Source organism: Opisthocomus hoazin, chromosome 2 (genome assembly GCF_030867145.1).
Source record: "Opisthocomus hoazin isolate bOpiHoa1 chromosome 2, bOpiHoa1.hap1, whole genome shotgun sequence".
In the NCBI taxonomy this organism is placed as follows: Eukaryota; Metazoa; Chordata; class Aves; order Opisthocomiformes; family Opisthocomidae; genus Opisthocomus; species Opisthocomus hoazin.
This window is the reverse complement of record NC_134415.1, coordinates 109070843-109094461: the sequence shown is the minus strand read 5'-3', so window position 1 is coordinate 109094461 and position 23619 is coordinate 109070843. Positions and strand designations below refer to the sequence as shown.

The following is a 23619-nucleotide window of genomic DNA, read 5'->3' as shown; positions in this document are numbered from 1 at the left end:
CCAGCTCGGGGGACGTAGCAGGTCCCTTTTAGGATCAGGAGGAAGGTCTAACCCAGACTCGGTTTCACTTTGGTTAGGTACAAACACGGATCCAGCTTTGGGCAAAGCTCTGGAGAACCCTGAAGACGGAAGGCAGAGCAAGCCCAGAGCAATTCCAGCTCTCATTCATGGGATGTGGACAGACTAGATACATGAGAGCTAGGTTCACCACAACCCGGGCCTCCGCAACTGCTCTGCTCACCTCTTCCCAAACCCACGTCTAATCTCACCACAGACCACAGCATTCCTCATGGCTTCACAAGAAAAGCAACAGCTTCCACATGTTTTTTTTTCCACTATGAGAATAAAGTGAGTACAGATCATAATAAGCAAACTTTCATGTTTAATTTAAACATACGCTTTCTATTTTTAATTATGTTAAAAATATACAGACAGCTAATTTCAGCTTTGTGTCCCTGCGGCAGACTCACCATACCCATCTCCTAGAAGACTGGACTGTCGATTGTATAAAACAAAGCCAGACAAGCTCCAGATGACACCTTCCAACTGATACCTCGCTATGCAAAATCCTTGTGTTTAAACTATCCTCCTCTGCAGGCTGTACTCAACATTTAATGTTTCTGTGGTGTAAATAATGGTCTAAGCCCTCAATTTTAGTCTACAAAGGCCTAATCCTGTTATCTGTTTCTGTTGTGCTGTTCAGTTCTTTAACAAGTTCAACATGATGATTTGTTACTCCAATTTGGCTTCCTCTCACTGCAAAGTACTTCATCCACAACAAACTTCCAAAAACAGGAAGAATCTCCAAGAAGTTAGCTGCTGAAGGAAGTACTCTGTTTAAAGAAATAAAGAAGAAGGAAAAAAAAAAAAGCAATAAAAAAATAGAAAGAGAGAGAAACTCCAGAAAGCACTTAGCTTTTCATACATTAAAAAAAAATCCTTCATCTTCTGTTATCTTACTCCATTCTACTATTTCAGGCCTTTTTGGGAAGGAACTTTGCTACAAAAAGCAAACCCATAGCTAAAAGCAACACATAACAACTCTTAATCTTTTAGGCCTTTATACTGGAAAAAGATCCAAATATACCTCAGTGATCTAATTTATATATAAGCTTGTCTTTCTTCACTAACGATGTTTCATCTAGCCACTGCCACATAATAAATCTGCAGATCAAAAAAAATAAACCACCACCATCTTGTTACTGGTTTTCAGGCAGCAACTTAGTACAGTGAACTAGCTTAACTTAAATTATATGCGCCTTTAAAGAACAGCATTGATGAAAGACTATCTGGAGATAAGCATTTATACACACACATACATTCAATGTTAAAAAGGATACACCTACCCATAGACCTTCTTTTAGAACATCACACATACTTCACCGATACAACTCCAACCTTTGCTGCATTGTTTTGGATACCCAAGCAATCCTCCAGCGGAAATAACAAATGAACAAACATATCAACCACATCCCAAAGCCATTTCATAATAAAATCCTGTTAATATCTAGCTTTCCATATTTTAACTTTAGATATTTCTAAATTTAATTTCATTAAGCCAAATTTTGATTTACAGATGTCTTTACAAACAACCATTAGAAAAGTTCTATTCAGTGTCAAGCAGGTAGTGTGTGCAGGTCTCCGGATAAAAATTTACAAACTCTGCACTCTTTCTACCTGTATGTAAATCAGTACTTATGTACCTATTGTACCATTCCTTCAATATTTTCGTAAACAAGTACTCTCACAATGGATCCAAGGCATTTGGTAGGTACATACAAGCATAATAACCATGTAGCACATTGTAACTGCTTTATTCTTCTCTCAACTAGTCCTTAGGGGAAATGTACACTAAACGTTTAAGACATAGTTCCACCACTTCTTTATTTGGGATTGCCAAAGGAAACACTGCCAGGATACTCTACAGAAGAGCATCAATGTCCGAGTAGACCGTATTTTGCTAATATGTGATAAAACTCATTGCACAGAGCCTACTGCATATTAAATGGACTAGGCTGAAAGAAATCCCGTCAGTGCAAGAGCAAAACCAGCACCTCTGCCTACCACACTTAAGCCTCCTTTTCTACACCTGCCTGCACCAGCGCTGATCTTCTGAAGCACCTTTTCACTCAACTGAAAAGGAGCGAACAGCCTTCTCAGTGGCACCATACTTAAGAATATAAACCTTAGCAAAGGAGGAGGTCAAACACTTCTTTCGCACTTCCAGAAGCTTTTTTCTAACTACTGAACTGTTTAAGATAACAGCCTTTCTTTTTGACTACGGCTGTCATGTAACATTGTCACATACTAGAAAAATCCCTCAAACCAGCCTGCTGCATTTCTGTATTTCTTTTCAGTGTTCTTTAAAGACTTTTAACATACAGACAAGTGCCACCAGCAATGCAGCTGGAACAGCCACAGCTGTACCTGCTGGTAGGAACAGCTCAGGAAGGAGATCCTGAAGTCACCATTCTCTGAAAGGAGATCCTGAAGTCACCATTCTCTGAAACCATCAGTTTGACACACAGCAGCTGCAAAGCCAAAAAATGCTGGGAACCATCACAAAAGGGATTAGACAAAATCAGACGGCAGATCCATAACTGGATACCCTCTATTTAGAGGGATGAACCCTCTAACATCTCAAAACAACTTATCTTGATGTTAGGGGAAGAGGCCCTAGAAACTGGCCAAGCTATGCTCCCCCTGAACAGCATCTCTCCCGTGGCCACAGACTGCCAGACTAGACAGGCCAGTCTCTGAATCAACTGGGAATTTCTTACATTCTTACAGAGCACATGGAGAAGGACCTGGATCCCGGAACAATTAGCTTCCTTGCAATGGATGTCAAAGGAACATCGATAAGTAAAGAAGAGATGGCACTTTGGAAAGCGGACTCCTCACCACACCAGAGATTTACTTTATGTAAAAATATTAAGGTTATGCAAAGTGTGAAAATATAGTACTGATATGATCTTAAAGCGTCAAGCTACTTTCAGAAGCTCTGTGTTTCACTGTTATGATGTAACTCTTGCACAAAACTCAAAGTACTACTCCTAAAATTTTCGAAAAAGTTTATATACGTAACTGACTGGCTTGTGTTCTCAAACCTTTTATGTATTTTTCCATGTGTCAGTGGAAAAAGAACTGATTCAACATCCAAATTTCACAGAATCACACAGCCTTTACAGCTGGAAGGGACCTCTGAAGACCATCTAGTCCAACCACGCTGCTCACAGCAGGGTCAGCTTGAGCAGATCGCCAAGGATCATGTACAAGTGGGTTTTGAACATCTCCACGCCTGGAGAATCCACAACCTCTCCGGGCAACCTGTGCCAGGGCTCAGAATCACAGAATCATAAAGGTTGGAAAAGACCCTTGAAATCACCAAGACCAACCATCAACCCAACACCACCATGCCTGCTAAACCACGTCCTAAAGTGCCATATCTACACGTTTTCTGAACACCTCCAGGGATGGGGACACCTCCACTTCCCTGGGCAGCCTGTTCCAATGCCTGACCACTCTTTCAGTAAAGAAATTTTTCCCAATATGCAATCTAAACCTCCCCTGATGCAACTTGAGGTCATTTCCCCTCGTCCTATCGCTAGGGCTTGACCGCCCTCATGGTGAAAACATTTTTTCTTATGTTTAAATTATATTTCTTCTATTTCAATTTGTGCCCATTGCCTCTTGCCCATTCACTGCGCACCACCAAGAAGAGTCAGATTCCATCTTCTTTACACCCTCCCTGCTGCTGGTGTACATGCAGAAACCTTTCTTGCTGCTCTTCATTTTCTCAGCAGATTTAACTCTAGGTGGGCTCACCTTTCCTAACCCCATCCCTGCATGCTCAGAGAGTGTCTCCACAGTCCCTCCAGGTCACTTGACCTTGCTTCAGCCTCCTGTATGCTTCCTTTTTATGTTTGAGGTTTTTCATGAACATCTTCTTCACGCAGACAGACCTCCTGTCACCTTTGCTTCTATCTCTGCTTGACGGGATGGGCTATTCTTGAGCTTGGAGGAGGGCATCTTTGAAAAATCAAAGCTGATTCATACTACTACAATAGACCCAGGTGTACAGTTAAAACTCTAGGTTAAAAAAAATAAAACAGAACAAAAAATACCAAGTTAAATGCCCATAAGGGACTGCTAAGAAAAGAGAGCACTATTAAGAAGGACTAGAATTTTAACATAAGATGTTAGAAAGTCAAAACCTTTAGAGGACCAGGTTGGATGCTGCAGTCTACTATTTTTTCAAAAGTGTCAATGAGAAACAAAGCAGAAACTTCTCAAGATGCCATTTCAGTATTCTGTGAAGTAGGATTACAGAGTGGTCTCATACCATTTTGACTATGAGAGCACAGAGTATGCCTATCGGAACAGCTATTAAGTTTCTCCCATATCTTCCATTTTAGGTTGTGAAAATCTGTGCAATCACCTGAAAGGATCAGTAGACATGAAATTACACATGCATTTTAATCCATCCACTGGCAGACTACACAAAACCCACCATCATCATCTGTCCCAACAGGCATCTAAAATGCTCAGTCCCAGAGCACTGATTCTTCCCCTTCAGGAGAGGAAATTCCAGTTTACAAAGTACTCTTTCTCTGCCATGAGAAAGCTGCCATTTAATTAGCCTGTCTTCTGAAACTGGGAGTACAAGCAGTCACTTCTAGGACATCGTGTAAAGGATGCAGTCTGTATCCCCAGCCAAACTGTCTGCTGTTTTTTCCCTCACTCCCCTCCCCTCTGCTTTGCTGATGCTTCAGTATCGGCACCCATCTGTCAGACAGATTCCCATAGAGAAGTTTCACAAGGTGGCAGACCTGGTCTGTCAGACACTGCTGCTGAAAAGGGTCAAGTCAGTCAACTCACTAAGCCAGCAGAAATCTAACTCACTCATTCCTTTTCTGAGTTCTTTTGGGTTAGTGATAAGAATCAGCTCATTAAAAGACATCAGAGTCAGACAGTCACCAAAGAATGTGGAAGTTAGGGGCAATAGCATCTTTTTTGTAGCAGCACCTACTGTATCAGCTCAAGCACCCTCTGAAAGCTGCAGTCATCTGTCCACCTTCTTCCACACATGCAGCTTTGTACATCCAGCATGGCTTCCCCAAACTCACCCCCTAAGCTTCACTCTGTACACTCGGTCCTTACAGTAAGGGTTTTCTGCTTTGTTACCGATATTGATTCAAGTGAATTAACTGTATATGAATTGACTACAATTTTTCTTTCTTTAGATCAAACAGGGAACAAACGTCTACTGATAGTTAACTTTGTAAGTGCCCCAGAAAGGGACAGCTCCTCTTAAATTGGAAGTCTACAAAATTGAGAGGTATTATTACCAAAAGTGACTTTAGGTATACCATTTTTCACCACATCAACAAATCTTGATGATTTACATGACTCTCAGCTTCCCATACTAGGTAAACAGGCAATGAGTAATAAATGAACAATTGTAGAGTCTACTGGGAAACAATAAAGCATCACTAAGAAGAATTTTCAGTGAATTTTACTGTCAAAGGTACATAGTTCATCATTAAAGCTCCACTAGCAGGCAAGAAGGTTCATGAAAAAGGCAACAAGCCAGGAATACAAACAGTTGGGTATAAACTAAAGAAGTAGATTTGCCTACTAGCAAATTTAAAAAGTACATTGCACAAAAAAGTATGCAGATACTCATGAACATATATTGAAGAGGAAGACTGTGTAAATTTAACTGAAAACAGTTAAATCCATCCATCAGAATGGATGTGATTAATATAGACGAAGACTAATTACGGGACGGGAAAAAAGCACAGAATTCAGTCAAGTCAAAGAATAACAGCAAGGATTTGGGATGCTATGTTACAGGCACAAGACAAACAGTTTACATTTCAAAGCAAGAGATTCAAGTATGTTCGAATATTGCTCTGATTCTAAAATGGTACTGGTTTATGAGCAGGTACCAGTACTTTCAATATATTCCAGTCAGACTTTTCTACTTGCCAGCAGGGCTCTGGAGTGCAGAAATCACTTTCTGCGGCTACAAGCAGCCACATAACAAGAGTCTTAGTAACCAGAAAGAGCAATTACAGGGGAGTCTTGCTGTATACGTGCAGTGAGAATCAGCACGTTCAATGCCATTGTGTAGTTAAGCAGCTAATCCCTAAAAAGTCACTGCTCAGCATGTATGAAATGAGATTTCCAGAAATTTATATTTTAGCCAAGTTTAGGAAACTTCCACAAGTATTTTCAGAAATTGACAACTGGTGAATCAAAACCCTCCACCGCATAAAGGCATTCCACAAAATGCTTGCATAAACTTTTTATAAACGTAAACAAAAAGAACGGATTTTCCTCTCAACCTTGACTGAGGAGAAACAATTGTTTGTCCTACAGCTTCCCTCCCTCCTCCCCCTGAAAAAAATGAGCCTAAAATAAAAAGCTAGAGATGGAATTTTCCATATAAGTACCTTACAGTTCAATACAGTTACAGCTAAGTGCTTTATAACAAAAAAATGCCAATGCTTTAATTAAAGAAGCGTTGTTCCCACATTATAGGAAACCTATTCATAACATGCAAGCACTCAAATAACAGAAAGTGAAAAAAAAACAAACCCTTACAAATATCCAATTCCAGATCTCAAAGCACGGGGAGGGCAGAATTTCACAACTCGACCAGCCGCTGGTGTGCAGACCAAAGGTTACTCCATCCTGTGGCGCGTGTGAGCTGAAACGCCAGGATCTGGCCCTACCAGAATGCCCCAACATCTCCACTTCTGTTATTAAAAATGATTTAGTTTGTTTCTCCAAACTCTGTCTCTTCTCGAAAGCTGTCCTAGTAACACCTGCAGATGAAGCCTCTGCTGTAGTTTTAACACGGAGGCTCAGCACGCAGGTGAGACCCCCAAGGTGGGCTCGGCAGAGGCCAAAGGGCCTGGCGCGGCGTGAAGACGGGCTCCAGACTTCTCCATTTTGCGGCGCACTACAGGGGTCACAGTTCCTCACTTTGAGATGTCCCAAGGGTTTTTAACCAGCCACACCTGCCTTTCAGGAGACCCATGAAGAGGGAACTGGAAAAAATCAGCATTGCAGTTAGCCTGTCCTCACTGCCACGCGGGCAGCCTCCTACACGAGCAGAAACCAAGACCACTTTCCAGCCTCCATCTCCAGCCCTGAGGACTAGGTCCCACTGCTGCACCTCCAGACCCAGGCCAAAGGCTTTCCTCTGCAAATGGCCATCAGGACTGCCTTAAAACTCGGGCTTTAAGCGACCAGGAAGGTTGTCTCCCTAAAGGGCAGTCATTCCCTTCATCCACGGCCCTTTTCTTCACAAACTTTGTTGTTCTTCACCATGCTGCTTCAACATGGAGACTATTCTATTCACGACATGTGTGTACTGAAAAGGCCACACATATAACTCATCAGCCTTTTATTAACTTCATAAAGATTTTGGAACTTCTGGAATATCACTGTACGGACAGCTTCAAAGAGGACAGAAAAACCAAATAAAATACAGAAGCTGTTTTGGTAACAATAGTAAAGAAACAAAAGATGAGAAGGATAAGGTGCTTTTTTGGGAATACATTTTTAAGACAAGGGAGTTTTACCTTGAAACACAAAAATACTGCAGCTAGGTGGTTTGCCTGATGACTTTTTTTCTTTTTTTAAGTCAAAATACATACCTAGCAAGCCTTCCTGAATGACTAAGTAAGGGGCAAAAAGGCTTAAATATAAAATAAATTAATTTTAAGATTTAACATTCATCATCTGGTTTATGTTTTCTTAAGAAGAACATATTTCTTCTAAAAAGTAGAAAAAGGTGTAAGTACAATCTGACTTCTGTTTTCAGTGAAAGTCATGCTGCATCTGAAGTAGAACAAAAAGAAGCAACAGAGACAGAAGTTCAGTTTATACATATTAATGTAAGGTATCCTATTACACTAATGAACCTATTCTTAAATGCTTTTTTCTATACCTATGGAATTTCAAAACAAGCTCCAGCACATCGTAACAACTTCCAGTTCTTTCATCTTCTACTAATGTATTTTAAGAACATTAAAAAAGATTCTTGGACCCATATCAAGGTAAAAAGAATTAACTTGAATGCCGACTTTTCTTTTCTGAAGGAGATAGGAGATAAAGTTCCTAACCTCCTATGGTCAGAGAGCCAGCCGAACTACATATAATGGAATAAATAATGCAAATCCCTTCTACTGTTCATTTTTTCATTGCCAGTTACAGCTAGAATTTAGTGCTTCCTTAGACTTCACTTCAGTTATTCCTGCAGCTTCTTATTTTCATTTTGTGTTTTAATAACTATCATGTGGAAGAAAAAAAATTAAAATACCTTCTCCTCTCCATTAATGATAGGAAATAAGGCAGCTTTCTAACTAATACTGCACTGCTAGGATTCCTTCAATGAGAACCCCATGACCAACAATCATTCGTAATTATAATACCATCAAGGAAGTACATAAATATCCTCCTTAATCAGGTTTTACATGAAAAACAGGTAACTTCCTAACACACATTGACTGAAATATACATGACATAAAATGTTACACTTCCAAAAAAGTTATTTACCTTTGCTGCAAGTTGTGACACTGAAGATGAAACTTCATCATGAAGAAACTGGTCTTTATTCTCAAAAAAAGGATAAAGATAAAAAAGGCCCATAGTCAGTTTTGGTTTGACAATTAGCAGTGACACATTTTAGAGTACTCACAAATGCTTTTACTCGGTTCGGCCCGTCAGAAAAGAAAACTGACAAAATACAATCACAATGAAAAACTAAGCGAACACCACTACTGAAATAAGAAATGTGGACAAAACGGCACTCAGAATGATGAAAAATGCCGCAGCAGACATAAAAAACAACGCCAAACCTCCACAAAATCAAAAACCCCACACCCCAAAGAGAGATCAAGAAAACCCTTGCGTCATAACAATTTCAGTATAATTAAAATTAAAAATTCAATTTGAATCTTAAAAATCATGTCTGTATTTTCTGGATCTGCACTGATTTTCTGCACACCACACTAGATGATGGTCTTTGCAGCATCTGTAGGCTGGGAGAAGAGGAATACCCCAAGATGATTTCCTCCTTCACAATAAAAAGCATTACGTTTCCTTAACTAAAGGACAGACTCCTGCCTACATTCTTTTCCCCGCTATTTGTAACTGTAGACTTCTGCAGAAAACCGGAGCCCTGAAGATGCCAGTGAAGGTAATTCAGTAGGGTAGCATTTCTGTCCATCTCTGAAGCAAGCCGGTGCTTTAGCACGCTCAGGCCATCCTGTTACTACCAACGTTCTCAAGAAAGGACAAGTATGATCAGTGTCGGGAGTACTTCAGAGGCCAAAGAAAGACACAGAAAGCAGGGCATATCGTGCAGGAATTACATAATTTTAACTTTCTTCAATCTGTGTTTTAATGAGAAAAATTTTATTTCTTTTTTAGCTCTGACTCCAAATACAAACAGTCCCCAAGAACAAAACAAGAACAGCTATCTGTAACTGAAACTATTTAACTCCAATTCCAAGACAAAACAAAATTACAACTGAATGGTTTATGGAAAGCATCTTTGAAGCGGCAGTTTCACGGAATCCCCTGTATTCACTTTGGTCCGTTTTTTGCTTCTGTCAGCCACTTACTGTTTCAAAAGCAAATTTATCAACTTCCTTTTCAACCAAAGTAAAGGCTAAGGAGTTGATACGTGCTTTGCTCCGTAACCTTAATTTTTGTTGTAGGGTAACGCCACGTGCACATATCCCATGGCACACAACATCCCAGCTCCTACACATTACCAAAGACCTCCTTCACTTTGCTAACAGCATCAGACAGAGGTGAGAGAGCCAGCATGAGGAGTGTTAGGTATTTCTAGTCATGTGGGGGCCAAGATGCACCAGCTTCATTTTGAGAGACCAGCTTCGAATCCCATGCATCTTTTTCTGTTATAGTTATTTTTTAAAAAATATTTATTTGCCTACTAATATTTCCATTTACTTTATAAGCAATACTTCATAATATACAAGGAACAAGGATGGAGTTAGGAGAATTTCTAGAATCAGTACGAAGACCGTCACGCTACAGTTCAATAATAACTGTATGTTGAAATTAAGTAATTTTTACATAGATAGCTCTACCTGTTGGGGCAGAACACCAAAGTCAGGAACTCCTATTATCATCCCAAATGAGAATATTACTTCCTATCGATCTTAACAAGTTATTTAACTTCTGGATTTCAGTTAACTACCTAACACAGGAGGATATTGTTGTAGATTGGATACCAAAAATGATGAAGTTTTGTGTAGTACTCTCAAATGAAATTCAATTACCTTCCCCCCCCCCCTTTTTTTTTTTGTATTCCTTCCTTTTAAGAGAATCATTGGCAATGTTTTAAATGGAGATGCCACACACATACCATTTCAGAAGTTTTCTTGTTTTTCCTCAACACTTTCAGCTCTCAAACTTTTGGACGAGGTTGCAAAGCCTTAGACTTAAAATGATGGCATCTCCGCTTGGACATGGGGTAAGAGCTAGAGAATACTTCATCTGATTTGTCCAAATTTTTACCAAAAAGGAAAAATATAAAAAAAAGTAGAAAAGTCTCAAGGGGTTGTATGGTAAGAGGAGAAACTATTTCAGACCTCCAGAGCTCGCAGAGCTACCAGTTTCACCAACCAACACCACTATTGCCAGAACAAACAACACACACTGTTAGTAGCTTCCAAAGAAATAGCACCTTATTTTAATTATTCCAGCTCTCCAGATATCTTAAGGATAATAAAAATATGAAAGTGCATAAACAGACTTCGTGCTCTATTACAGAGAAAAGATGGACGTGTGAAGGCACATGGCCTCTAGCAAGTCGGAGCACAAGGAAGCAAGAGTGCAGACTTTTACAGTGCAAGCTTTTAGGGGAAAACCGACAGATGCAACCAGCACCTGATGTGGCTAGGGAGTCAGCATAATAAAATGTGAACACCATTGCTGATAAAAGATGTAATTCTTCATGAACGGTTGACAGGAAGGGGTATTTATTTGTTTCTTAAAAAGCATGATGACTAGGGCTGTGTTTCTATGTTAATACAGTGCTATTCCTCATGGACATACAAGGTGCTACCTCGTAAGGAACAAGTCATTAGTTTGCTATAACTATGCTCACGCAGCAGAGGCTGATGGTAAGAAGACAACACAAAGTTAGAAGATACAAAATACAAAAAATTAAAAGATACAAAACCCTCAAGTATCCTTTTAAGATACACTGCCTAGGAAAAGGAGACTTGGACAATTATGGTGTGCTTGTGATGTCCATATGTACATCCCATGTGCTCACAGTAACTCTTGATTGAAACTGGCCAGTAGGTCTCAACAGTCCCAAAGAGACTGGATTTCCAAACGTTCTGTGGGAAATCTGTAGCCAGGGAAGCAGAGAGGAGCAGACGAACGCCCCACGGCAGGCAGAGCACAGGAGGAGCACGTGTCAGGGTTCAGAGCCAGCCACAGCCCATGTCTCAGGGAGGGATCTGTGCACCGTGCGGTAGGGATGGGTTGTGTATCTTAAAAAAAAAAAAAAAAAAAAAGATCTAAGGGAAAGAGGAGAGGGAGGGAGGGGACCAGTGCCACCACCAGGAAGAGCCACGGAGGAAAGATGAGAAGTCATATACAACCCGTCTCCACTTGTTACCCACAGAATAATTTGCATTTTTCAGTGATACACATCAGGACACCCTCTTCTGACACATACTCTCTACTTCTGTTGTCATTCAGAGATCAAAGAGCCTAAGATTTGGGTTTTGAAGTTTTACTTTAGGGGATGATCTACCATACAGCCACATGTGAAGAGTGAAGACGAGCGTTCTTGATCATGCTGCATAAGACATGCTGATACTGAACACTTACAAATTATTTCTATGTATTTTAACCTGGGCGTTTTACAGCTACAACAATTCATTTTTTACTTCAATTGAAAAGAAACACACAGACCACATTATAGTATTTAGTAACTAATAGGTGACTAAACGCTAACACTAGAGGGAAATGCTGATCAGCAACCTGAATAGACTTCCAGTTCTGGCAGGGGAAGGTTGGTATGCGCAGTGTGTTTTCATAAGGAAACAAGTGCCCTTTTGTTGGACATACTGCAAACCATAAGGTACTCAAGGGATTAATTCAAGTAGCACACAGACCTTTTTGTACAGAGATCAAAATTGTAATCTACTTCCCTCAGCTTCCTTTGTGGTAAAGTAATTAATTAGTCTCTTTAGATCATTCACTTTCATAATTCAGGCCAAGATGAGGAATGCTGGACATCAAAGAGTTAAGGCAAACAATAGCATCACCTCACCCTGCATGTCCTTCTTTTGCTCTAGTACATAAAATGGTGTATTATTGATTTTCTCTACCCGGTTGTGGAACCTTCCTACCGTACACACACTAGCTGTCAAAGCCGAGCACACGTAAGAGTAAACAAGCTATTATTAAAAGAGTAGGTCCTTTTGGTGTAAATTCTCGCCCTTCTACTGACCTTTTACATCCCTTCTGGCTACTGCCACGTCTCATCAAGGACTGAGTGTAATTTAAAGTCTAGGTCATCATGCCTGAAAGTGCAAATTAGATTATGAACCACAAACGTATAATTTAAGTGGAAAAAAACCCCCAAACTAATACCACCTCAAGGGATACACTCCAGGGTAGAATTTAACACAATTCCTAGTGTTCCACAAACCCCACTAAATAATTTAGTGATAGGAGAGGGGAAAGTTAAAAAGAAAAAAATATTTTAAAAATCACTCCGGAAATCCCATACCTGAAAGTTAACCTCTGAAGTTGGAAAGATTCCCAAAACACTGATTGCAAACCAAACAGCTGAACAAGTGTATATACATAGCCTGCCCAGAGACAGTCAGCACAGATTCAGGAGAGGAGATCGCGCTGCAAGATCACCATCTCAAACCACAGCTAACAAAAGAAACCGTTTCCTCGGGTTTGAGCAGGATCTTGCTATAACATCAGATGAAACAAACCAGACTAAAGCAGATTATTAATGCAAAAGTCACTCTGCTTATCTGATTTTAGAACTGAATCAGAAACAATGCAAAATGCACTCCAGCACAGGTAAGAAGAAAGTTATCAGTGGAAAATCAGTGGCATTGGGACTCATTTTCTTTGCTGCACCCATAATATACCCCTGGAATACACACCTTTGCTGCACCATAATACGCACCTGGGAAAATTCGATGTGTGGGTATATGCTTCCTGAGTCATGAAACTGAGGCAGCACTGATCAAAGGTAAATGGGCACTGAAACAACTATACTGTTTTCAACGTACTCTTTTAACACAGCTGAAAAATAAAGCTGAACCGTACCTGAACACTCACACAAAACTGAACATGCCCTTTAAGGAAAAACAAGGTTTGCAATTTTAACAAATAAAGGATGCATTACTCAGTCATACATGGCTTTCTTCTGGGACAGGAGGCTATGTGTTCAGCAGACGTGACTCCCATGCTGAGCCACGAATTGCCTGTGCTCCTTTCTGGCAGAAGTAGCCTAGATTGAGACCAAGCTCATTTCATTAGTCTCGTCCATATTTCATCTACTGCTGGATCTCAGTCTTCCATTTGTATATTCCTAAAGCAAGTGAGTGAACCAAACTAGACATCCGGGCAAGTGGTGTAAATTGAAAATTTCCAATTAATATCACCGAAGAAAAACATGAACCTAGGCATTTGTAAACTCTGTTCATGCTTAAGAGTAATTTGATATTTTAAACTCATCTTTCTCTTCTATAAATAATACGCTTCCAATCCAGATTGCTCACTACACTTAGAAAAACATCTACATTATCACAATAAACCATTTTAAATGCCACTGCGACTAAATAATGACAGTGACTCCTACCCTGCACGTTTCCTCTGCCAGTCTTTCGCAAAACTGAAAATATTTTGTCCATAAAGAGAAGGAAAACGTAAAAAACTAAGTATGTTAAAGAATGACGCTTTCATCTTGGGATATATTTAGTAGACAACACTAATCTTGAAATATGCTCCTAAAATAGAATTCATCAGACCATTTCTAGAAGAATTTATTTCACCCCCGCTGACTTTAAAAAGTCCAGGTGAGTATTTCAGATACCGCAGACAACCCATCTAACATATTTAAAAACAATTCCATCTTCTAGGCTCCAGCGTTTCGTAACTACCAATTATTCACCAGACCCACTGGAAGATGAAAACCAGTTTTCTTATGTTTTCACCTTTCAAATTATTATTAATACTGAATAAATTAAGATGATGCTCTTTCCTTCAGCACCCACAGCTGTCGAGAACTTGTCTAGCATTTTCACAAACTGTTTCATTCAACCACTTCAGTTATTGCTTCACATTCCTTTACATTTTAAAACAGAATATCTAAATTATTTCCATAATATTACTGTCAATTGCTATAAATGGCCAAACTTATCGGAGAAGATTAATTTCAGAATGTAAGTATTTACATAAGAATACTTGTGTAGTTTTGCATTTGACTGGCATTAGAAAGAGCAACATCAGAACACCAGATTCCTATACTTTGTTTTTACATGAATACATGACTTTATCACAGAATCTATGATACTCTATTGTTCACATTATTGTGCATCTCCATAGTAAGTGGTTATAATACATCTTACTCAGTCTTTGCTTCTCAAACATTTTTGGAAGAATGTTATTAAACACCTTAAAAATACTTTAAAAAACTCAGCTCATTAAGAATCTAGTTTTGCCCGACTTTTAATATTTAAAATATGCTTCAAGAAATGGCAACAGCTGTATTAAGATCAAAATACCGTCAGTGTCAAAGCTGAAACAAAGTAAGGTCAAATAATCAGTATGACTTCAACTGCTGTGACAATTCAAACATTCCAGTGAAGTTTCCAATTTTGATGAAATTTCTGACTGAAAATCTGTCAATTATTTTTAACAACTTATCCACACTAGAAGTTCATGTTTGCTTTTTTCTGATCGGAAAACAAACCAACGGATTCTAATTAAAAAGACAGTAGCTGACATACATTTTTAAACCAGTCACGGCATTTGCAATTAAATTACATATCTTAAAAAAAAGCTCTTGCATGAGTAATGGCAATATTTTCAAAGTATAGTTTCTGCAAAACAGGTTGAACACATTATTTTTGGTTACAGTGTTCACCAACAAATGCGCTGCTTCCTTTTGACATGGGGCTTTTATCAGTACTTTTGATATTCACCCAGACCTACTCGAACCCATCCCAGAGCTCCTCACAAAGAACCAGTGGCGAAACTTGTTGGAAATGTACCTCTGATGACGGCAGAACTGAAAGACAGTCTACCAGTTAAAGCGTTCAATAACTTCTAGTAACTCATGCTATGGATGTCCTCATGCAATCTGGCAAATAGACAGTTTCCATAAAAGCAATGAAAAAAATAATAAAGCTGTTTTACCAGTAAAGAACTGAATAGATTAAAACCATTAATTCTTTCTCAAAAAGCACTGTATTTTAGTTTGTATATTAATGGTAGCAAATCCAGCACTGTTAGGACAGTGTGGCTACAGAAACCCCACAAAACCCTACCAAGATACAACAAATAGCTTGGAGAAAGCGGATCTGAAGGAAGGATGTGGAGGAGAAGATAGTGGTTTTGTGGATCAGTGAAAGGAGGTAATTCTGCATGAGGCTGGAGAGGAGGAAGACAAACAAGGCTGCTGGCAAACCAAGGTGATCGGAGCTGGTAAAGCAGAATTGGCTCGAGGAAAGATAGAACCAGTGATCAAAATGAAAAACGTGGGAGAGGAAGGGGATGTACTAAGAAAAACCTTGAAAGAAAGGACAGAGATTTAAATGTAAACGTCCCGAAACAAAGGGGGGTCAGCTGAAGAAACAGAAACCAAGGGATGAGGAGGACTTCATGCCACAAGCAACAACATTAATACATTAATATCAGCAATGGGATTTGCAGGGACTAGGGGATGGGGAAACGCGGTGTAGGTATTAGAAGGTGCAGAGGAAGTAATCACCATCAGGATGGGAAGTGAGGGTCTGCACAAGAATTTCAGCTGTCTAGACAGAAAGAAAAATAATAATAATTAAAAATAAAACAAAACAAAGCAGACCTGGACTTTATAGAGGAAGCAGCAGTAAACTATTGGACACAAATTCTCTTCTGCACTATAGATAAAAACCACTGACAACCTTCAGCTTACAGGCTTGACTGAAAGAGATACTGATGTTGTCTGCTGTAGGAGACCAACCAGACAACACATGGTTTGTATTGTAGGACCTCTAAGACTCAGAATAGACCAGCTGGGAGGGGTAAGAGCTGAGAAGCAGATCTGATCTGAGTGAAGATGATAGTATAAATCAGAAAGTGAAGCACCTCAGAAATGAAAGGGATTAAAAAAGAACAAAGCCTAAAGCCCCATAAGACACTGTCAGCTCTGTAGAGCTCCAGTAAGACTCTGAGAAAGAAGCAGGACCCACTCCAGAAGCTGCTGAAAGATGAACGTGACAAGGAGGAAAAGCAAGAAAGGCAGGCCAAGGAAGGGCCCAGGAAAGTCTTCACTGTCAGTCCCACAATCTAATGTTCAAGCACGATGACAGAATACAGGTGATGGATTTTAGCCAGGAAAATGTCACTGAAATGTCACAAGAACAACTCTGATGAAAGGAAAAAACCAGGCTAGCAGAGAGGAGAGGTATGAAGGAATTACAGGAGTACTGCAGGCAAAGCCTGAGACACACTGAAATGGTTAGAAGGGAATGGAAGGCATTAGCTGGATTAACATTGACTGCTTTATTTTTTAATTAAAAAATACCCTTATTCAACATATTAGCAGAACATAAGAAATGCTGCTTAGCTCCCACCCATCACTGCAGGGCCTGTCTGAGTTCGACTCATTCCAAGATGAAAGACAGTATTAAAATTGCACCAGAGATTTAAATATCTTCATTAAAATAGATAACCAGCATTCTGTAGAGCCAACTTTAAAACATCCAGTGATCAAGTCTAAACACAATTCAGCATAAAACATGTTTTTGCACATATTCTCTTTGAACATATCAAAAAAATACAATCAGGCTGAACAGATCAAGGTTAAGGATCTGCAATATTTTTACATGAGAGATGAAGTTGCAGAAGATAATCCAGGTCAGCCTGACACCCATCCAATACCCTAATATATGGACGTATTACGAAGTCAGGTGCCATTTTACGTCAGAGTTACATGCAATATTGACACATCATTGACATCGCTGAGGACTGATTCGACGACAGCAGGCTTGAATCAAGGAGAACTTTGCACAACTGCTGCAACATTCCTTCCAGAAGTCAAAACCCAACATTTTCCCCTTTCCAAAAATATAACTACTGTTTGAAACATAATGACTGTATGACAAACTGAATGCAAGTTTGGCATGCATTACTGGACATTTCTAGCATACTTTGAGACACATAAAAGGCACATTAATTTCATTTTTTGCATGTGTACTATTTGCATGTGTTAAGTTGCCTTCATGTATTAATTGTAACTTTAGCCAATAAAGCACCTTCACTGCATAATTAAAAATATTTATGCTTCAAAGCATAAATTAAAACTAACTTCTAAGATTCAGTCTAAAACTGTCTGGTCTAAAAAAAATATACAATAATCCACACATTTATTTACACAAGTACTGTTTCAAAATTTACTTGTCTTTCTTATCTCAGGAAACACCTTACTATTTTAAATGTGTTGACAATTCAAAGCACTTGAATGTATGCAGAAACTTTTGCTAAAAAGTGGCCAGAGGCTGACAATTCCCTCCCACTGCAATTTTCATTTTCTAAGATTTGTTTTTGTTCTCCCCTGGACAAAATCAAACCATTTTCTATTCCACAAAACCAGAACTGTCAAAACTTCTCTTTTTAGATCAAAGTAAGCTTTTCTATTTAAGAACTACAAACTTCTACAAATTCACATGCCTGCTTGAGTAAGCCCAGATCCAGCTTCCACATCTAAAAAGGATGATTAAAATTTCCGTAGAGTAACAAACGTCTTTTGGGTTTTTTAAAACTTCTCGTAGCCTATTTCTTTGTTGCTGTCTGCTACTGCGATGTCCTAATTATTAGGTTGCACAGTGAGAATTCCTTCACTCCTTCTCAGCTTTGAAGAAACAACATACAGCACCAACATTTCATTACACTGGAACACTTTCAACCTGCTCTCTTTTAATGACACAGATGTGACCAACAGTGTCTTTTCTTTGAAGTAAAAAATTTCAGCAGTATTTATAGCATGAATGGTAAAAGCTTAAGGATTTTCTTCTCACCTGCCCATTAAAAATGAAAATAAAGACAAAAGATAGTTGCTGGGGAAAACAACATATCATAAATCAAAGTGTGATGACTACAGTTCATCTTCTCTTTTACCAAATGGCATAGCAGAAAAGAACCCAGAGGAAATGAAATCTAACAGTAAACTTCTGCATGCAATCTAATGCTGGGCTTTCTTAATTTACTAAAAAGAACTCACACAAATTATCTGGATTTTGGTCCTTGAGACAGAAAATTAGGGAAGTCCTGGATTCTCTTCTTCTTGATGAGGTAATCCTTCAGTCACAGTTTAAGCAGCCTGTACCACGACAACTTAAACAGAGCAGAGGCTGAGGAAGACTCAGGCTTTCTCACGCACAGCTAAGGCTAACTAACTCCTAACTCCTCCACGCTCCGGTGGGGCTGCTGTCCTCCAAGGTCTGGGCTTCGGGCCACGCACATCAGGATGCAGCACCAGTGAGGTGCAAATCATTACCAAATCCCCCTACATGTTGCTGGATTTCACTCCCTTGCAATCGTATTATTGGGAGCAAAACCAGGTTCTGATGAAGCATCAAAAATGTCAACAACTTAAAGCAAGGCCCTTGAACCAGATCAGTTATAAGAAGCTGAACAAGTGCATTCACTTACCTCACACTTTCTCCTTGACACCTAAGCCGTGTTTCAGACACACTGTACCTATGGCTGACTGAGAAGCTGCCTTTGATAGACCATGAGAATTAGAGTGTTAATCAAGTGTCAGTCTTCCACACAGTCTATCCTCTCCCATTTTTGTGCCAAGCGATACTACAGCCTTGCTAACTTTTCCGGATCCTTTATCTTCAAGAATATTTCACTTAGCGCTCTAGAGTAATTTACTTTTCCCCTGCTACCTCCAATACCAAAAATGCATCTTTTATTCCAGTGCCATTGGTAATAGACACTGTGGAAGTTGGAAAGGAATTTTCTTAAAATTTATGAAAATGGGAAACCATTGCACCAGAAATCATTGTCGTCACCGTTATAACTTGAGACCACCACAAATGAGACAGAAGCCCAGGGCAATAAGGACAATCAGACAGGACAAAAAAAATCCCACCTTAACCTCTGCTGCTAAAGTACAGGATAAAATAATGGGAGAATTGTCAGGAAGAAGTCTGAAGAATCATCTTCTGAGTGGGAGGCTAAGTCAGGAGCCTCAGAGGGGGGTTGAAGCATTTGTGGTAGAGAAGCAGCGAATAGTCAGTGGGATCTACTGGAAGCTTTCAGTGTTCAAGGAGGGTTTCAGGAGGTAAGCAAGTCTAGGAGGGCTGCAGTAGCACAAGCCAGCAGCATAGCAAGAACAGTGGAAGTTTCCAAGCACCAGAGGATAGGAACTGCAGGAGGGAGAGGTTAGATGTTATATGAGAAGCTGTGGGAGATACTCCAGCTCGCCTCCAACCCCACAATCCCCCTTCATCCCCTGAAGGCAGTCTCCAAAACGAGTATCTGTTTTTCCTCTCCCGCAGAAGATCCTATTCATCCATATGCATTTCACAGCTGCTGTCAAGCACATAGCAAGGGCTAGGGCTCTTCTGTTCACCGTGCAGGGGAAGGGACAAGGCAAGGCTGAACTAGGCAGCAGACTGGTGATTTTGGCTACTGTAAGATGGAGGGAGTAACTGCTGCGATTGGGAGAGGCTGCTCTCCAGCAGTAGCCACGCATGTTGACAACGCATAGCAGTTGTCAACCAGAAACTCAAGCGGAAGGTAGACTATCCAGATACACTCCAGCTCTTCCAGCAAGGTAGGCAGGACAGCCACAGAGCGGGAAGTTGGGTGGGTGTTGTACCTTCTTTTGAACACAACCCTCACCAGTTTGGAGCCCTGGGCAACCGCTTGCTTTGGATGTGCAGCCTCTCATACAACGTCTAAAGATACTCTGTGGCCACAGTTCAGCAACAGAGCAGCACGGGCCAGCCTACCAGGCTTCCGAGCTGGATTGACACCTACTTGTTCTCAAGTTTTCGAAAGCAAGTCAACAAACATTCTTTCAGTCGTTTTGCCTGATACTCAGCAAACACAACCTGAAAGGAAGGGTATCAGTTAGGTGACGGGTGCTTTGAGAAGGTCGCTGCTGGTCTCTCACTCATCATTTTTCCATCTGAACAGGAGGAAGAACTTCTTCCCTCTGAGGGTGACGGAGCCCTGGAACAGGCTGCCCAGAGGGGTTGTGGAGTCTCCTTCTCTGGAGATATTCAAGACCCGCCTGGACAAGGTCCTGTGCAGCTTGCTGTAGGTGACCCCACTTCGGCAGGGGGGTTGGACTAGGTGACCCACAGAGGTCCCTTCCAACCCCTACCATTCTGTGATTCTGTGATTTAACGACGAAAGCTTTCAAAGAAGATTACGGCTGTGTAAAGACAGCCAACTACCACTGCTGAAACTGCAGGAAAAGCAACCCTGCCAAGCCGTGGGCGCTCCGCACAAAGGCGCACACATCTGCAGACGAAGACTGTGTTCTCACAAACCACTGCTCAAGGTGCTGTGCTTACCAGGCGGGTTGCAGAGCCCCTGCCCAGGGCTGGGAGAGAAACTACCCTGCGGCAGGCAGCCACTGGAATGAAGGGCAGCCAGTCCCGGCCATGCCGGAGGCCGGCTGCCGGGAGAAAACCGGGACACACACACACAGACCAGCCAGCACCTCCAAAAGGCCGGGGTGACCGCTGCACGCCCCGCGCCAACACCCCGTCCTCCGGCCGCCGGCACATCCCGGAGCGGGGAAAGTGATTACTCATGCCGCCGGGCCGGGGCAGCGGGGAGCGGGGGGAGCGGGGCCGAGCCGCACGACACCACCCCCCCCCGCCCTCCTACCTGGGGGGCCGCGAAGGCGGCGGCGGCGGCGGCGGCGGCGGGCGGGGGGCCGCGGGGCCGCGTCTCCTCCTCCTCGGGCGAGTCGTCCAGCAGAACTTTGCTGCTCTTGTTGAGCTTCCACATGGCGGGCGCGGGGCAGGGGGGGGGCGGCTCCCGCCGCTCTTCGTCCCGGCAGCGAGAGGGCCGTGGCGGGAGCGGGTGCTGCCTCCGCGACCCCGGCCGGGCGCGGCTCGGCGCGGCTGGGCTCCGCAGGGCTGTCACCCCGCCGGGGGCTCCGGGCCGGGAGGGAGGAGCGCTGCCGGCCGCCGCCGGAGCCCGCCCCCCGCGGCCGCCTCGCCTGGCCTGGCCGCGCCCGCCGGCCCGCTGCCGGCGCCGCCGCCCCGCCTGCCAGGGGGTCCCGCCCGCGGCGGCGAGGCGGGCGGGGGCGGCGGCTGCCGCGCTGTGCCGCTCCTCACCTGCCGCCGCCCCCCGCCGCAGCCGCCGCCCGCAGCCGCCGCGCCGCCGCTGCCATGTTTGCGGGGAATGGGGGCGGGGGGGGGGGGGGGGGGGAGGCCTTTCCCGTCACCACAGCAACCGGCGCGGCGCCGGCCACGCTCTGCCAGCGCCGGGCCCTCGGCGCGGGGATCGGCGGGGCGGAGAGCCCCGCAGCGTCCCTCCCGGCCCGGGTCCCCGTCTGGGCGGCGCGGGGCTCTTGGAGGCAGAGCGCGGGAGTGGGTGCCACGGACGGCCCCGACACTGCCTCGGAGCGCACCCACGCGTGCGCCCGCCCGTGCACCTCTCCCCCGCGCATCGCCCGCAGCCGGGCCGCGCCGGGCGCCTCACGCCGACCCCTTCCCGCCTCCCTCGCCCCGCGGGGCCCTGCGGCCAGGGCGGGAAAGCTTGGGGAGTCCAGTTGGAGCGCAGTGCGTCCCAGTAGCTCCCAGTTCAATGGCTGAATGGCCCAGTCTGGATGTAACGCCCGAGGTACCTGCGGGTATTGTGCTTGTTTTCAGACAGGTGTGCCAGCATGCTTCGCCATAAAACTCACAGAATCACAGAATGGTAGGGGTTGGAAGGGACCTCTGTGGGTCATCCAATCCAACCCTCCTGCCGAAGCAGGGTCACCTACAGCAGGCTGCACAGGACCTTGTCCAGGCGATATCCATTGAATATCTCCAGAGAAGGAGACTCCACAACCTCCCTGGGCAGCCTGTTCCAGTGCTCCGTCACCCTCAGAGTAAAGAAGTTCTTCCGCGTGTTCAGCTGGAACTTCCTGTGTTTCAGTTTGTGCCCATTGCCCCTTGTCCTGTCACTGGGCACCACTGAAAAGAGTCTGGCCCCATCCTCCTGACACCCACCCTTCAGATATTTATAAGCATTTCTAAGGTCACCTCGCAGCCTTCTCTTCTTCAGGCTGAACAAGCCCTACTCCCTCAGCCTTTCCTCGCAGGAGAGATGCTCCAGTCCCCTCACCATCCTTGTAGCCCTCCACTGGACTCTCTCCAGTAGCTCCTCATCTTTCTTGAACTGGGGAGCCCAGAACTGGACACAGTACTCCAGATGGGGCCTCATTAAGGCAGAGGAGAGGGGAAGGAGAACCTTCCCCGTCCTGCTGGCCACACTCCTCCTAATGCATCCCAAGATCCCATTGGCCTTCTTGGCAGCCAGGGCACACTGCTGGCTCATGGTCAACCTGTCGTCCACCAGCACTCCCAGCTCACTCTCCACAAAGCAGTTCTCCAGCAGGTTCACCCCAAGCCTGTACTGGTGCATGGGGTTGTTCCTCCCCAGGTGCAGGACCCTGCACTTGCCCTTGTTGAACTTCATCAGGTTCCTGTCTGCCCAACTCTCCAGCCTGTCCAGGTCTCGCTGAGTGGCAGCACAGCCTTCTGGTGTATCCACCACTCCTCCCAGTTTGGTGTCATCAGCAAACTTGCTGAGGGTACATTCTAACTCTTCATCCAGGTCATTGATGAAGAAGTTGAACAAGACTGGGCCCAGTACTGACCCCTGGGGAACCCCACTAGAGGGATGACAACCCTCCAAGCTCTACCATTCAGCTGGTTCCCAATCCACCTCAGTGTCCACTCATCCAGCCCACACTTCCTTAGCTTACCTGTGAGGATGTTATGGGAGACAGCAGCAAAAGCATTGCTGAAGTAAAGGTACAGAACATCCACTGCTCTCACCTACCCAGCCCATCGTAGAAAGCTATCTCCCCACCTAGGCAGTTGTTATTCCACTATTTTGAACTGTGAGTTAGGGTCAGATGTCCAAAGAACTGTGGAAGTATTCTAAAGAGCCATTTTTGGTTGTTCTGGTTGCTTAACGTTACTGTGATTGCTCTAGCGAAAGGCTGTAACCCTCAAGAACCCCTCACGAAAGCCTTGCAAGTCTTGCTTTGAACACCCGGTCTCTTCAGGGGCCAAGCAGCAGCGATGAGGCAGCAGCCGTGCTTTGCTGAGGGTGTTTGCAGCTGCAGCGTGC

The 23619-nt window shown here is 43.2% G+C and overlaps 1 protein-coding gene across 2 annotated transcripts in view; it reads right to left on the bottom strand.

Annotated features, from left to right (window-relative positions):
• The window catches only part of TDRP (testis development related protein), a 28355-nt gene extending 6931 nt beyond the window's left edge, over positions 1-21424 (bottom strand). Inside the window, exons 1-2 of one of the 2 annotated variants that reach the window (XM_075414751.1) lie at positions 21154-21424; positions 8572-8631 (exon numbers count right to left, since the gene is read on the bottom strand). In XM_075414751.1, coding sequence (XP_075270866.1) covers positions 8572-8631; positions 21154-21276 — 183 coding nt within the window. In that variant the 5' untranslated portion in view covers positions 21277-21424. The remainder of the gene's footprint in view (positions 1-8571; positions 8632-21153) is intronic. The other variant, XM_075414752.1, reaches the window with a different exon arrangement.
• Between the last annotated feature and the right edge of the window lie 2195 nt (positions 21425-23619).